Here is a 17,627-nt window from a genome sequence, read left to right on the forward strand (position 1 = left end):
TCAGGAGAAGAGAGATGGGTAACCCTTCTCTGTTCTTTTTAAATTATTAATATTTTTTATAATCATGAAATATTTCAAGCATATAGAAATATTTAAAAATGCAGAAAAATGTAAAATAAAAATGCATAGTTACCCAATATCCAGAGTTAATAAATCTTAACATTTTACATATTTGCTTCAGATTTTTTAAAAAAGAACAAAAATTCCACAGGTATAATCGAATTCCCTTTTGGGTCCTCTCTAAGTCCCGTTTTCTCCCTGCCTCCCCAGATACAACCACTATCCTGAAATTGTATGTATTCTGTTGGTAGGCTATGCCACGGTAACAAACCCCCAAATCTCAGTGACTTAATACAATAAAAGTTTATTTTTCACTATGTGAAGGTCTTCCTGCATCATGTGACTATGCCTTCTAGACTATGCGGCTTCCAAGTCGATAGGACAGGGGAAGAGATGGAGGAAACGTACTGGATCTTAACTGACTCAATCTGGTAGTGACACACATTATTTCCACTCACAGTCCATTGGCCAGAAGTACTCTTATGGCCTTATTGCAAGGGTGTAAGGGAATGCAGGGGAGTATGTGGATAATTGGTGAGCACTATGCCTCTGCCATACTCTCTACTAATGTTTTAATACTTGTATTTTTTGTGATATATGTACATGTTCACAAGCAATATATGCTATTATTATATATTTTATAATGTTTTATAGAAATGATATCAAGCTATACATTCTCTTTCTCCAATTTGCCTTTTTCTTCTCTGGATTATTTATATTGATCCGTAAGGACCTTTTCTTTAAGTGCTATACACTTGGATCTTAGGATTATATCGTGACTTATTTATCCTATGCTCTGTTGATGAACGTTTTAGCTTGTTTCTATTTTTCTAGATCGTATAACTAGATGTGGCACAGAAAGACCGTAGGATATGTGCATCTTCAATTAATTGTTCTAATTTATGCCATACCAGCAGTATATGCAAATTTCTCTGCTTTTTTCTTTATAATTTTGCCTGCTCTATAAAGAAGTAAAACTAGCATAGCAGGCCTAATTGGGGAAGGCCCTAGGGAGAGGGGTGATAGCCTGAGAAAGTTCAGGCCCAGCATCAAGGTGACTTGTTAACTACCCACACTGACTCACATACCCTATGTTTTTGTCTCACAGGTGCCTTCCAGTTGAGCTTAGTGAAGGCAGATGTACCCACAGTGCCCCCTCAGGAGGCCACACTTGTTGCACTGGTGAGCAGTCTGCTAGTGGTGTTTACCCTGGCCTTCCTGGGGCTCCTCTTCCTCTACTGCAAGCAGTTCTTCAGCAGACATTGCCAGCGTGGTAAGGGTGGCTGCTTCACGTTTCACATGAATCAAGAACAGACTCTTATTGGAAGAAGAGAAGATTGTCTGGGGTTGAGAGTTAGTGGGCCTTTCCTACCATGCTGGAAAACCTCAAGGGTCATCTTCTATTGGCCAGGGGAACTCTCAGGGATAGCAATAGAAAGCATGGGACTTCAGAGATGACTAAGGCAAACGCTAAGTGTTTAGGGGACCTTGTTCATTAGGTTTTAGTGGTTCGTGCAGGAGCACAGCATAGTGGGAAATCCCTTGGGAAAGGAATCTTGAGACCTAGGTTCTAAATCTACCTCTAAATCACAGTGTAACCTTAAACAAGTCATCTAGCCTCTTTGGGCCTCTTTCTTCCCAATCTTTAAAAGGACAGGTAGGATTGGATTAGTTGGTTTTTAAGTTCTTTTCCAATTCTTCATATCTATACTAGTAGGTATAGATTATGGGGCATGTCAGGAATGGAGGAAGGCCTGGCTATATCTGAGACATGACTATAATAAAACTGAGTGAGGTCTAGGGCAAATTCTGTCAGTATAATAATTTCCCGAATGGGAGTAACCAAAAGCCCAGTGTCCAGAGTAGTTGGCAACCTAGACTTTTTTACCCAGGCAGTATTGATGCCTAAAGAGATCTGACACAGCCCATACCAGATGGCCATGTAAAATTCCAGGTGATAGGTCATATTTAAAGTCATAATAACATTGTTGTATATATGTAGCATAACTTCAGCTATTAGACAAGAATGTGGGGCAGGAAGTCCAGCTCACTGAGAGCAAAGATTGAGGAGGTAGGATGGTGGCTGGTCAGGACCAGACAAGGAGTAAGAACACCAGCCAAGAATACTGGGGTTCAGTGCAGTTTCAGTGCCATTAAGGAAACTGAGAGCTAGGCAGGGACACCAAAAAAGGAACTCAGACTAGTGAATGGAATTGACTTAGTAAGGAGGAGGATAAAGTTTACTAGATACAAGGCTGCTCAGGGCATCTCATGAGCCCACTGGATACTGAGTCCAAAGCAACTCTGTCTATGTGGGAATTTTTCTCTTATATGGACTTGCCTTGGTCAGTTTGTCTCTGGGGTCTGCCACGTGATCTTGAAAAAGCCTATCAGGCATATTTGGCTGTGCCCCTGGCTTAAGCGAAGATAAATCAAGCATTTTATGGGCAGCAGGATACAAAGGGAACACTGTTGTCCCTTTATGACCCTTCTAAGACTCTCCTTCTCTCTCCTACCTTTTGGTGGCTCCTGGGACACTGGGACATTGTAGCTCACAGTGGGCTATCCTGTCTCTGACTTTGGAGGCTAGTGTCAGATAAGAACTGTTGCCCAGTCCCTGGGCATGGGCATGAAACATGGGCAATGAGTCATTTGGGCCTCAGTGCCCAGCAAGATGAAGATGAAGGAACATCTGAGAGCTGCCTGTCTCTCTCCTCCTCCCTCAGGAGAAGAGAGATGGGTAACCCTTCTCTGTTCCTCATCTATCCTCAAGATAATAATGTGGTACCCTTCTCAGAATATGAGGGCGTGCACCTTCCTCATGGCCTTCATAGGGGGAAAGAGGGCTAGGTATTTCCTCATTTGGGGAAGGTGTTTATCAAGAATCACTGACTTACACATACTCGAGCTATGTAGGTAAGATTAATGTGTGAATTAGATCCAATGTAAGGTGCAAGAGAGAGGAGTAGGGACTGTGGAAAACTAGAGAGCACATCTCCTAACTAAAGAGGAATTCACCACTCAGCTCCAGCTCTTTGTTACCATGTGGGAATATTCAGTGTTGCAAAATCCAAATTTCCAAGAGAATCCAGAAATCTGGATTTTTGTATGAAATCGTGTTAAACATTGGAAATTAATTTGAATAAAGAACAAAATCACACCATACCACAGTGGGGAGACCAAACAAACACATATCACATAGGCTCTCAGTTTGTAACCTGATACTGAACCAGACTCAAGCATGAAGGGTGTATTACTGTTCTATCATTGGCATAATAAATTACCACACATTTAATAGCTTATTATCTCACAGTTTCCATAGCTCAGAAGTTCAGCAGGTTCAGCTGGGTCTCTACTTAGAGTCTCACGAGGCTAAGACCAAGATGTTGGCAGGGCTGTATTGTTTTTTGGAGGCTCCCTCCTTTCTGGAGGGGAGAATCTGTTTCTTTGATCATTCCGGAAGATGGCAGAATTCAGTTCCATGCGGTTATAGGACTTAGGTCACATTTCCTTGCTGTGAGCTGAAGGCCATTCCCACCTTCTAGATGCTATTCACATTCTTTGGCTCATGGCCCCCTTCTATTTTCAAAACTAGCAGTGGAGGGTTGAATTTTTCTCATGCTACATCTCTCTGATACTCTGTCTTTGTCTCTTCTGACTTCCTTTTCTGCTTTTAAGGACACACGAGTACATTGGACCCATCTGGATAATCCAGGATAATCTCCCTATTTTAAGATCCATCATGTTAATTCCTCCTGAAAAGTCCCTTTTGTCATATAACATAATATGCACAGACATAACACCAGGAAATGAAGATTGTAGCAGGGGAGGGGGGTCAAAATTCTGTTTCCCACAAAGGGTTTCTCTTTCTCTGGATATAACTATATTTCTCAACTGTGTCACCTCAGCCTGGTGCTAGGTGCTCTGGTCTTCAGGGAAGGGAAGGGGAGGACCATCTCCGAGATCCCTCCCTTATCTTGTGCTCAGGACCAGGTGCCCTGCTGAGAAGTGCCCCTACCTTTGGGTGACCCAGTGGCTTTCTGCTTCGAGTTGCAGGAGGTTCGCTGAAGTTTGAGGCTGATGAGGCAGCAGAGAAGGAATCTCTCTTCCCCATGCCACCTGGCCAGGAGACCAGCCCCAAGTCCACAGTGAGTGAGAGCACGTTTGAGACCCAGCCACTTAACCCCATCCTGGAGGACGACTGCAGCTCGACTCGTGGCTTCCCCACACAGGAGTCCTTTACCATGGCTTCCTGCGCCTCAGAGAGCCGCTCCCACTGGGTCCACAACCCCATTGAATGCACAGAGCTGGACCTGCAAAAGTTTTCCAGCTCTGCCTCCTATATGGGAGCTGAGACGTTGGGGGAAAACACAGCTGAAAGCTCTGGAGACAAGCTGGAGCTCAATGTGCCCTTTGAAGTTCCCCGCCCTTAACACTACTGAGGTGAGCTAGAAAGGTGGGGCAGAAAACACCAAAATTAGGGACTACCCTCAAAGAATTCCCCTCTGGAGTGCTATTGCTCGGTAGGGCTATGGATGGAGGAACAGCAGCAAGCTAGGAACACTGGTGGGTGAAGGGACAACAGTGCTGGTGTTAATCTTTTAAGCCAGTCAGACATCATACTTCTGGGCCTGCGATTTTCAGGGAACTGGCCAGGTTGCCATGACACCAGTCTCTACATTCTGGCCTATTGCAAGGTCTCTCAAATCCCCTTCATGTGCACAACCAGTGTAGCATAGTACAAAAAACATACAAGCCTGATCATCTGACAGCCCTGTATTTCAAATCGACTTTCATTCATTAATAGCTATATAAAGCTTGTATAAATCCCTTCACCTCTCTAAGCCTCAAATCATTCATCTGTAAAAAGAAAGTACTATACATCTCATAAGTTCTTATGAGAGTTGAATGAAAAATGCATGCACAAGTACCTTTTACAGTGTCTGATGCATTAGAGATGTTTAAACCATGTTAGTTTTTCATTCCCTCTCCTGCCCCAGTCACAGTTTACATATCCCTTCTACATCCACTACATTCATCTGATCTTCATAACACCCTTTGTGGTTAGCATATCAGGGTTTATTAGCCTCATTTTACAGAGGTAGGAAATGAGATGCAGAGAGGGAAACCAATTTGCTCAAAGTCACAAAGCAAATCAGTGACAGAACTGGGCTGGAAGCCGTGTTTGGGGGCTTCATTTTAGAGTTCATCCAACTCCACCTCTGCAACTATTCCCATAATCAATGTTATTTTCTCAAAGGTTTAAGTAGTGTGAGGCAGTATGAGGCAGTAGTGTGAGGAGATTCCTATTTTTCAAATAGCCAACTACCTTTCACTGCCCATTCACATATTTCTTCAGCTAATATATTTCCATGTTCCCCAGTGACTTTCCCCCTCCTACATCCTACCTAGAAAAATGTGAACAATGTACATTAGAAAGCCAAGACTGGTGTCAAATCAGTGTGCCTAGATACCTTCAAGTTTATCTAGTCCGTTCCCTACCCAAGGCCTTCAATCGATGCTTAGGTTCCTTTTATAATATCCTCACCATGTGTTTGTGTAGTCCTTGCCCACATACTTTCAGTGGCAGAGAGCTCACTGTTGCCCAATGTATATTATAACTATGACTGGTGGATTTGAGCTCAATATAAAGAAAAAACTTTCTGTCTTTCTGGGGGTCCTGGGTCTGTTCCTTGGGCCAGACAGACCTCATCTGCTTCCTCTGCCTTTTGATAGCCCTGCAGATGTTTAAAGAAAGCATCTTCCTTCTGAAAAACACCACTTTAGGTTCCTTTAAAATATGTGGAGATTAGAACTCAACCAAGTTTCATAAGGAATGGTTTTGCCAATGTAGAATAGGGTAGAATTGTCATCTCCCTAGCTAGGTGATGTATTTCTGGTATTGCATCCTAAACTATTGGCCTAACACATGATTGTGGGGTGTAGGGACAGGTGGGAGCTAGTGAGATTTCCCCACAGGTTTCTAACATGCTCTGCTCCCTCCCTAGGTCTCTTGTGCTCCTGGCAGCCTTGCCCAGTCGTTCTCTCCGGAGTCTCTTGCCTTGTTTCTATACCACAACAGCAGCAAGAGTATGGGATGTGGTGTCCAAACAGCCAGTACTCTACAGATGGGGTATATTCTATCCCATACCATCAGAGGATTGATTCTCCAGCATTTTCCCAGGACTGACTTGCAGCGTATCTCGCTTCCCTATTCTAGCTTGGAGAACCAGATTCCCTTGTCGTGGGAGTACCAGACATGTTCCTAGCTCAACTTCATTATAGAGAATAGGGGAGGAAATAACAATGAATGGGGTAGAGTTTTCCTGCCTGCATTTCTGGTCAGGTGAGCCTCTCAGGAATTCTATTGATACATATAACTAGCACTTTAAGGACAAAAATCAAATCCTTCTCCCCTTTTAGCTTCTTCACACTGCCTCCCTCTCAACACACACACAGACACACACGCACACATTTTGGAAGAAACCTGGTGCTATGATTCCCCAACTCATGTCTTAGGTTTCTGTGGCTGTGACAGCTCTGGAGCCAGCAAATTTGCTAGGATCTTCATCCCTACAAATAGGCTTCCACCCTTCTTTTGTGAGGATTCAAATCAATGTCTTTTTGATCTTTAAAATAGTCCTTCCTAAGGTTCCTTTCATTTTTATTTACCTTGTACTCTTGCCTCTTTTTTTTTCCTTCCTGGTTCCTGGTCTTCTAAAGCTCAAAAGTCAGCGTCTATATTCCCAGGACCAAATCAGAGCTGAGAGCTTTGGTCTTTGGGATGACAGTGAAGTTCCTGAGGTCTGGGAGGCAGAAGGGCACTGAGGACCCAAAGTTCCCTAGGGCAGCTCAGGGACCATTTGGTGCTTTCTTGGTTTAGAGAAAACCAATTAATCTCTCAAGCTCTCACTGCCAGTTTCACATGCTTCTCAGCATGAAATGGAACTGCTTTCCCTATGGCTTTCTGGTGGAACAGGGCAAATGAGACTCTTGGGGCTCAGGTGTGAGCATCATGAGTTGTTTTTAAGTCTCCCCGTATGTTCATAATGGGCCACTTGGGCTGATACCCACTCCCTCATGGTAGGTCAGGTTTGGAAGAGAAAACTGCTCAGATGAGTAAAGCAACTGGCTCCTTTGTTTGAAAGCAGCTTATGTAGTCCAGAATGTTGGGTGTGACTTAATTTGTAAAGACAAGACTGGAGATAGGGCACAGTTATCCTGGGTTAAGAATGCTGGAATCCACTACGTGTATGGGTGCTGTACTTTACATTTTGCAATGCGCTTTCACAGGCATCATTTCATTGGATTTTTAAGAGACCCTGATGTGGGCAAGGCAGGGATTATCATCCCCAGTTTGCAGATGAGGAACCTGAGACCCAGTGACAGTGATTGGCCTTAAATTACTCAGTGATGCAGGGGTGAATAGCAAAGCTAGGATGCCTTCAGGATCTCTTTAATATCTTGAAATCTTCATTTCTTGAAGATAGTGTTTTAGGGTAGGAGTATTTTGGTTTTCCTGACATATCTGTTCCAGAAAACAACTCGTTTTGGAATTAAAAGGGGCAGATAGATAGACAGAAAAGGCCGTATGCCTGCATGTGGATGAGGTAATGTCCTTACCCACCGTAGAGATCCCATCCTCTCCTCTTCCCTCATGTTCCTCCCTCTCCCTACTGCCAACTTGGTACTTTCTATGCCAGGTCTTACAGCAGTGAGAAGCTAAGAGACTTTCCATTCAGCACTGTCTCACAAGAGGTCAGAAAGTAAGAAGGGTTACAAGGCCAGACAGGACTCTTTCTTCCTGTCCATCTTATCTTTTTTCACTCCTTAGGTGTGAAAGAGGGGATAAAGGCTGGAGCCAGTAGGACTATCCATCCTACTTGCCCCACCTCCCTTTCTCCTTTGTGAAATTTAAGAGTCTCTGATCTTAGTTTGGGTGACTTGAGGGTTTACCTTTATTTAAATGTGGAGGGGGCAATTCTCCTCTCTTTAAAAGATTGTAAATTATTTGAGTGAAACTTTCAATAATAACACTTTGGTGCTTTACAGTTTAAAAAGGCTCATTCATACATTATACCTATTATAAAAATAAGGAAACTCAGGCCCATACAGTAGTGACTTACCCAAAGTAGTTCATATTTGAGAAAGACAGCCTGTCCCACACAACCACTCTGCCCAACTGTGGATCCCATGACTGAAGAGTAGAGGCCAGGGAAGGGCTTGTAGAGCAGAAATACTCTTGGCTATGGCAGAGGGAAAGGCAGGGGTAACAAAGGGCCTTCTTGAGTTATTTCTCTTCACTAGACACTGCCTAAATGATCTTTAAAAGATCAATAAGGAACATAGGGAAGAGATGAAGAGATTGGTTAAGACAGCCTATTCCCACCACTAGGAAAGGTAGCTGGCCCCATAGTCTATTTGAGTACTACTGAGGCAGCAGTGTAGTCTTCCATGAAAAAAATAACACATGATTTCATCTGAGTCTTAGTCCAACTGGGACAAGATGCAGGGTTTTGGGGGGATTTTTATTTATTTATGTTTTGCTTCTCTGTCCCTGTAGCTCTAACCCCCTACAGCCTATAAGGTTTCTTCTGCCTTCTTTCAGGTTCTCCTAGGCTCACTGCACTCCCTCGATCAGCTGGAAGGTCTTGTGCAAGTTTGAAGAGCAATGGTCCTAAGTTGCAGCATAGGGCAGACCAAGCAATTTCCCTTGGGATTTCCTAGGCCTTATCCTATGTTTGAGGTGATAAAACTCTCCACCCCCACAGGGAAAAGGGCTAAAGTTTGCCCTCTTGGAACCTTACGGAATATTTCTTTTTTTTTTTTTTCTCACGATGGGATTTTTATTTTTATTTATTTTTTTTTTTATTTCAGCAAATTTTGGGTGTACAGATGTTTAGGTTACGTGTGTTGCCCTTGGTTCCCCGCCCCCAAGTCCGTGTTTCAAATATGTCCATCCTTCGGGTAGTGCGCATTGCCCTCCTTGTGTATACAAATACCCCTCCACTCCTCCCTCCTCCCCCCTCCTCCCGCCGCCCTCCCCGTGGTACAGATGTTTAGGTTACGTGTGTTGCCCTTACGGAATATTTCTGAGCCAAAGTAACCTTCCCTCCAGGGCCTGGGATTCCCAAACTACCTCCCAACAGTCCCCCAAAGACATCCCCCAATCCATTTAGGAGTAGCTGAAAGTAGAAAGGAAAGGGGATCTTGCCAAATCTATTGACATGTCAGTTGGGTCCCAGCTCTTCCACCATCCCTTTCCCTTTGATTCTTTCTAAAGAGTCTTTTTGCCTTTAGCCCACACCTATACATCTCATGGCCGGAGAAAAACAAGCTCCTTACAGGCTGTATTCTTTATTATCTCAGGATCTTTCTGAAGCATGTACAGCTAGTTCCTGTCCCACAAGTACTTGGTGGTTAATTAAGTACATTAGGCAGAATTCACTTCATCACCAGGTCCTAGGCCTGACAAAGGAGTGCTCGCTACAGCAAGATTTCTGCTTTTAGTATTTTATTAAATGCATCTTTGGGGATAGTCGCATCTGCAAACACTGATTAAGGGCCCCTAGGGCAACCCATTGATCAAGGTGCTAAAAGCACCTGCAAAAAAGCAAAACGGTCCCGTTGTACTGGACTGTGGATTAGAAGCAATTGAATTACAAGACTACCAAGCAGCCTGGCCTCACACAGGTATTACCAAATATGTATGAGCCAAGGTTTTAGACTTTAGCCTTCAGGCTATCTCTTCTTTTTTTTCCCCCCCTTGGGACAGTTTATTCTTATCTCACTTATCTTATTAGTCATGTGTGCACCTTCTGGTAGGGGAAGAACTAGTACCCAAACCAAGGATGATTCAGCTTGAACAGACCCCAGATGTTCAAAGGTCACCATGTGCCTGGCAGTGGTTCAAGCCCAACTCTAACACTGCTGCTCTGTGGGAAAGATAGTGATTGCAATGCAATAATAACAATAATATGATAAAGTGACACAGTCACACCTCTTCACTGTGCCTGCTCATGGCATGAACATTGTGTGACCATCCCAAGCCATCCCCAGAATCACGCTAGTTCCAACTTTTTAAAGTTTAACAATTGGAGTTGGCAATTGGAAGAGGACAATGAAGTTTTGCTTTGCTTTTTAAAGTATTTTGGGTAGAAGTGAAGTGAAGGATGCTTTCTTTTTTTATAATTACTGTTTGTCCGTGGCAAATGTCATATTCAAGTGTTTGCACCAGGACAGTTATTTCAAAGATTTCCTTTTCATTGCTTTTAAAGTGGGGGCATATTTGTTTGAGCACTGTTTTTTTATGTGTCTTTTCTACTTGGAGGATATTGGTCAGTGGAAGCACAAAGTACACTTGATAGAAACATTTTCAATATACCCCTCAGCCTAGAAAATATTTGAGTTGTCCATATTTGAACTAGCAAACAAAGTTGTTTATCAGGGAGGGGAAGTGTTTGCTAGGAATGAGTTGGGTTTTTTGGTTCACTGTCTTCCTCTCCATACACCTGGACTTGGATTTTAACAGGAAGGGGTCTGGGAGAGCAACTTTCTCCTCCAGGGTTCTCAGATCCAGACTAGATAAGGGGATCAAAACTATAACACCTCCCTCCCCAACACACAGCCCTACCACACTGAGATGATAATCCCTCCTATCCCCCTCCTGCTTCCCCTCTCTGCCTCACTGCTTAGATCTTCAGTGTTTTACATTGAATGTAGGTACATTTTAATTATCTATTTTTCCTCATAAATGGGTTATTTATAGGTATTTTGTTGAGCCATATGCATGTGTGGATACTAGAAGGGCTGTGTTTGGTTTATGATGCTCTGCAAACATTTCATATTAGCCAATAAACAGGAATACATACAAATACCTTGTTTATTTCTCTGCTTTCAGAGAACTAGGGTTCCTCCTTTGGCTGGTGTATCTTTACTGAGTGAGTACAGCAAGGAAATGTGTTTCTGATCATTGGATGTAGCACCAGGGGTGATCACAGTCACTGACTTGACACCCAGGAGATCTGGGTTATAGTCTAAGCTCTCTTTCTATTTTTTAAATTATTTTTATATACTTTATTTCAAAATATTAAGGGGGTACAAATGTTTTAGGTTACATGCATTGCTTTTGTAATGCTTGAGTCCCAGCTATACATTTAGATTCTCATCTAGGCTGCAGATCTACTAGCAACTGTTGTGTTCTGAACTAATAATACTTCTAGACAGGGTCCCATGGCCCCAAGAGGACTGTGCATATGTCTTCTGAGGTCTTCAAAATCTCTAGAAGTTTGTAAGTATGTGTGAGTGCTTTCATTTTGATCATAATTTAAAAAAAAAATACAAGCATATTCAAGCTAGATCATCTGGATGATTACCTATTAAGAGCACTGCCTTGCCAATTCAGGGTCTATATTTATTTGTGTTTTACGATCTCATTGGATTAAAGGCAGCACCTAAAGAGAAACCACTGTGAATGCTGTCCTTTACTATAATTTTATTTAACAGCTGGGGATATCGAGTTTCTTCCCATTTTTATTATTTTTTTATTTTTTTATTTCAGCATATTACGGGGGTACAAATGTTTAGGTTACATACAGTCCCCTTGCCCCACCCAAGTCAGAGCTTCAAGCATGTCCATCCCCAGACAGTACTCACCGTACTGATAAGGTGTGTATGTACCCACCCCTTCTTCCCCCTCCCACCTGCTCAACACCCGATGAATGTTACTACTATATGTGCACTTAGGTGTTGATCCGTTAATACCAATTTGATGGTGAGTGCATGTGGTGCTTGTTTTTACATTCTTGGGATACTTCACTTAGCAGAACAGGTTCCGGTTCTATCCAGGATAATATAAGAGGTGCTAGATCACCATTGTTTTTTGTGGCTGAGTAGAACTCCATGGTATAAAATGTACCACATTTAATTAATCTACTCATGTATTGATGGGCACTTGGGTTGTTGCCACATCTTTGCAATTGTGAATTGTGCTGCTATAAATATTCGAGTGCAGATGTCTTCATTATAGAATGTCTTTTTTTCCTTGGAATAGATGCCTAGGAGTGGGATTGCTAGATCAAATGGTATTTCTATTTTTAGCTCTTTGAGGTATCTCCAAATTACTTTCCACAGGGGTTGTACTAATTTGTAGTCCCACCAGCAGTTATGAGTATTCCTGTCACTCCGCATCCATGCCAGCATTTACTGTTTTGGGACCTTTTGATAAAGGCCATTCTCACTGAAGTTAAGTGATATCTCATTGTGGTTTTTTATTTTGCATTTCCCTGATGATTAGAGATGTTTAGTATTTTTTCATATGTCTGTTGACTGTTAGTCTATCTTCTTTTGAAAAGTTTCTGTTCGTGTCCTTTGCCTACTTGTAGATAGGGTTGTTTGATTTTTTCTTGCTGATTTTCCTGAGTTCTATATAGATTCTAGTTATCAGCCCTTTATTAGATGTGTAGCATGTGAATATTTTCTTCCATTCTGTAGGTTGTCTGTTTGTTCTTGTGATAGTTTCCTTGGCTGTGCAGAAGCCTTTTAATTTGATCATGTCCCATTTATTTATTTTTGTTGTTGCTGTGATTGCCTTTGGGATCTTCTTCATAAATTCTTTGCCTAGGCCAATGTCTATAAGAGTTTTTCCAACATTTTCTTCTAGAATTCTTATAGTTTCATGCTCTAGGTTTAAGTCTGTTATCCACCGTGAGTTGATTTTTATGAGAGGTGAAAAGTGAAGATCCTGTTTCAATCTTCTACATGTGGCTATCCAATTTTCCCAGCACCATTTATTGAATAAGGATTCTTTACCCCAGTGTATGTTTTTGTCTGCTTTGTCAAAGATTAGATGGCAATATGAGGATGGTTTTATATCTGGGTTCTCAGTTCTGTTCCACTGGTCAATGTCCCTGTTCTTGTGCCAGTACCAAGCTGTTTTCATTACTATAGCCTTGTAGTATAGCTTGAAGTCTCATAAATTGATGCCTCCCAATTTGTTCTTTTGCTTAAGATTGCTTTTACTATACAGGATCTTCTCTGGTTCCATATGGAGCATAGAATTACTTTTTCTATATCTATGATAAATGATGTTGGTATTTTGATAGTGATTGCATTAAATCTGTAGATTACTTTGGGTAGTACAGACATTTTAACAATGTTGATTCTGCCGACCCATGAGCATGGAATGTTTTCCCACCTCCTCTGCTATTTCCTTCCTCAGTGTTTTGTAGCTCTCCCTGTAGAGGCCTTTCACCTCCTTAGTTAAATGTATTCCTAGGTATTTTATTTTCTTTGTTGCTATTGTGAAGGATATTGAGTCTTTGGTTTGGTTCTCAGTTTGACTGTTGTTGGCGTACAGAAATGCTACTGATTTCTGTACATTGATTTTTGTGACCTGAGACTTTGATGAATTTGTTTATCAATTCCAGTAGTCTCATGGCAGAATATTTGGGTTTTTCTAAATATAAGATCATATCATCAGCAAAGATAACACCACATATTGGCAAAGATGTGAAGAAATGAGAAGCCTCATACATTGCTGGTGGGATTGTACCATGGTACAGCTACTTTTGAAAATAGTCTGGAAGTTCCTCTAAAGGTTAAAGCTAAAGTTACCATATGGTCCAATAATTCTACTCCTAGCTATATACTCAAGTTAATTAAAAACATGTACATATATACAATATCTGTATACAAATATTCATAGAAACATTATTTATAATATTCAAATGTAGAAACAACCCAAATATTCATCATCTGGTGAATGGATAAACAAGTGTGGCATATACATATAATGGAATACTATTCAGCAATGAAAAAAGATTGAACTTCTGACACATGGTAAACCATAGCATGCTAGGTAAAAGAAGTCAGATACAAGGGACCACATATTGTTTGATTCCATTTATATAAAATATCTATAAAAAGCAAGCTAATAGAGAAAGAAGGTAGACTAGTGTTTGTCTGGGCATGAGAAAGGGGATTAAATGTTAATCGGCATGAGGGATCTTATTTAGAGGATTAAAATGTTCTAAAATTGAGTTATGGTGACAGATGTGGCACTCAGTAAAGTTAATAAAAATAATTTGTATACTTGAAATGGATGAATTTTGTAATATGTAAAATATACCTCAGTAAAGCTGTTTTTAAAAATATTCAAGTATCACTGATCTCTGAGTAGACTGTCTTTGGTTTACCAATTTAATTACTTTCTAAATACCTGTGTTACCAATGATGATTCCGTAAACAATGTCTCTCTCTCTCTCTCTCTCTCTCTCACTCACTTTCTCTCTCTCTCTCACATCACTCAGTTACTCAATTCAGGGCAAAAGAAAGAGACAGATCCAGAGTCCCATTCAATTCCCTTCTTTTTGAGCTCTGTACACTCTACATAGCCTAGAGGGAAGAGGGCGGAAAAGCATGTAGGAAGTACTTAGAGGGGAAAGACTTAGGAGGTTTTATTCAGACAAAAGGAAAAGGGACAGAGGAAACCACTATAGCCTTAGTGGTGGGAATAGGAAAAGAGATATTGGAAATTACCATCACAAGCTACAAAATGGTTTACTGAGGGAGCCACCACAGAATGGAGGAGGAATGACTAGTACTCTTAGCAGCAGGCAAGAGGCCAGGGCTTGTGCTGTATCTGTCCTGCCTCTGTTTCAGAAAAGGCCTTCTTTTAAGCCCTACTGGGCCTTGCATTTTCACCTGATAAAATTATGAATGCTGGTAGAATGGATGTATTCATAATAATGAAGACACAGGAAGGGTTAGCACGTGGGCCACCCTTGTGTGTTTTGGAGTTGACATCAGTATGTACCTGTGTCAGTCACAGTGCAGTGAACTCCCACTCTGTACCCCAGATGACACAAGGAAACCACATCTCTGTGAACAGGTGGGTCAAAGCAGCCAACAAATCATCAAGCTGTCAAATAGGGGATTCTTAGGTGATTGTTAATAACCTTTTTCTTAGGGACAAGGAACACTTACATATTTCCGGGTTGGTATGACACTACTTTATGTTCCCAGTGTAATTGGCAAGTTTTGGTATATCCAGCAGTTAGCCTTTTAAGGCCTCAGAAACTGCACATCAGTGCCAGGGGTTCAGATGCTGCATGCCTGAACAAAATGGATCCCAGTCACATGGCTATCATCCACAAAGCCTTTTTTTCCTTGTGGTTTCTACTGACAGCAAATTATTTTCCTTAACAGCTTTTTTTAAGGAATAGTGAAGTGAAAGAGAAGGGGAATAAAAATTAATATTTATCCAAAAAACAGAAAGATCAGACACTGACAACCTAATAAATAGAATCAAGAACTTGGAAAGGGAAGAGCTAACCAATCCCAATCCAAATAGAAGAAAATAAATAACTAAGATCAAAGCACAATTAAACGAAATTGAGAACAAGAGAACTATACACAAGATGAACAAAACCAAAAGCTGGTTTTCTGAAAAGATAAACAAAATTGATACCCCACTGGCTAGATTGACTAAAATCCAAAGGGAAAGGTCTCTAATAAACTCAATCAAAAATGAAAAAGGAGAGATCACAACAGATGCCACGGAAATACAAAACATCATTTTTGATTACTACAAAAACCTATATGCCCAAAAACTATATAACGAGGAGGAAATGGACAAATTCCTGGAAACATACAACCTCCCTAAGTTTACCCAAGAGGTAACAGAATATCTGAATAGACCAATTTCAAGTTCAGAAATTGGAGCAGCAATCAAAAACCTCCCAAAACGTAAAAGCCCCGGACCAGATGGCTACACTCCAGAGTTTTACCAAACATTCAAAGATGAACTCACACCTATACTCCAGAAATTATTCCACAATATTGAGAAAGATGGCATCCTTCCTAACTCATTCTGCAAAGCCAATATCACCTTGATACCAAAGCCAGGAAAGGAGACAACAAAAAAAGAAAACTACAGACCAATATCCCTCATGAACTATAGATGCAAAAATCCTCAACAAAATTTTAGCAAATAGAATTCAGCAGCACATCAAAAAAATAATTCACCATGACCAGGTGGGCTTTATTGCAGGGATGCAAGGCTGGTTTAACATACGCAAATCTATAAATGCAATTCGCCACATAAATAAAAGCAAGAACAAAGACCATATGATTCTTTCGATAGATGCAGAAAAAGCATTTGACAAAGTCCAACACACCTTTATGATAAAAACTCTCATCAAAATAGGCATAGACGGCTCATTCCTTAAAATTATCAAGTCCATCTATGACAAACCCACTGCCAATATCATATTGAATGGGGAAAAATTGAAACCATTCCCACTTAGAACCGGAACCAGACAAGGCTGCCCACTATCTCCACTTCTATTCAACATAGTGCTCGAAATCCTCGCCACAGCAATTAGGCAAGAGAGGGATATTAAGGGTGTCCAAATGGGGACAGATGAGATCAAACTCTCGCTCTTTGCCGATGATATGATATTATACCTAGAAAACCCCAAAGACTCATCTAAGAGACTCCTAGAACTGATAAACGAATTCAGCAAAGTCTCAGGCTACAAAATCAACACACACAAATCTGAGGCATTCATATATGCCAACAACAGTCAAGCAGAAGATCAAATCAAAAAGGCAATTCCTTTTACAATAGCCTCAAAGAAAATTAAATATCTAGGAATATATTTAACGAAAGATGTAAGAGACTTATACAGGGAGAACTATGAAACACTAAAAAAAGAAATTGTAGAAGATGTAAACAGATGGAAAAACCTACCTTGCTCATGGATTGGTAGAATCAATATCATTAAAATGTCCATACTACCTAAAGTGATCTACAGAATTAATGCAATCCCTATCAAAATCCCATTATCATTCTTCACAGATCTGGAAAAAATAATTCTACGCTTTGTATGGAACCAGAAAAGACCCGTATAGCCAAAGCAATCTTAAGTAAAAAGAACAAACTGGGAGGTATCAGTTTACCTGACTTTAAGCTGTACTACCAGGCTGTAGTGATTAAAACAGCTTGGTACTGGCACAAAAATAGAGACATTGACCTCTGGAACAGGACTGAGAATCCAGAGATGAAACCATCTGCATATGGTAATCTAATCTTTGACAAAGCTGACAAAAACATACACTGGGGAAAAGAATCTCTTTTCAATAAATGGTGCTGGGAAAACTGGATAGCTACATGCAGAAGACTAAAACTAGATCCCTACCTCTCACCTCTCACAAAAATCAATTCAAGCTGGATAACAGACTTAAACCTAAGGCATGAAATCTTAAGAATTCTAAATGAAGATGTTGGGAAGACCCTTTCAGACATCGGCCTAGGTAAGGAATTCTTGAAGAAGACTCCCAAAGCAATCACCGCAGCAACAAAAATAAATAAGTGGGATCTAATCAAATTAAACAGCTTCTGCACTGCCAAGGAAACTATCATTAGAGTGAATAGACAGCCCACAGAATGGGAAAAAATATTTGCTCTCTACATATCTGATACAGGGCTGATAACCAGAATCTATCTAGAACTCAAAAAAATCAACAAGAAAAAAAATCAAACAACCCCATCAACAAATGGGCAA

General features: G+C 40.9%; 1 protein-coding gene across 2 annotated transcripts in view; it reads left to right on the top strand.

The window, feature by feature from the left end:
- Positions 1–4,493, top strand: part of EDA2R (ectodysplasin A2 receptor) — a 32,419-nt gene extending 27,926 nt beyond the window's left edge. Inside the window, exons 5-6 of one of the 2 annotated variants that reach the window (XM_012643363.1) lie at positions 1,169–1,333; positions 4,117–4,493. In XM_012643363.1, coding sequence (XP_012498817.1) covers positions 1,169–1,333; positions 4,117–4,493 — 542 coding nt within the window. Of the gene's footprint in view, positions 1–1,168; positions 1,334–4,110 lie in introns of both variants that reach the window. The other variant, XM_012643353.1, reaches the window with a different exon arrangement.
- The last annotated feature ends 13,134 nt before the right edge of the window (positions 4,494–17,627 follow it).

This window comes from Propithecus coquereli, unplaced genomic scaffold (genome assembly GCF_000956105.1).
Source record: "Propithecus coquereli isolate 6110/MARCELLA unplaced genomic scaffold, Pcoq_1.0 Scaffold101, whole genome shotgun sequence".
NCBI classification, from domain to species: Eukaryota; Metazoa; Chordata; class Mammalia; order Primates; family Indriidae; genus Propithecus; species Propithecus coquereli.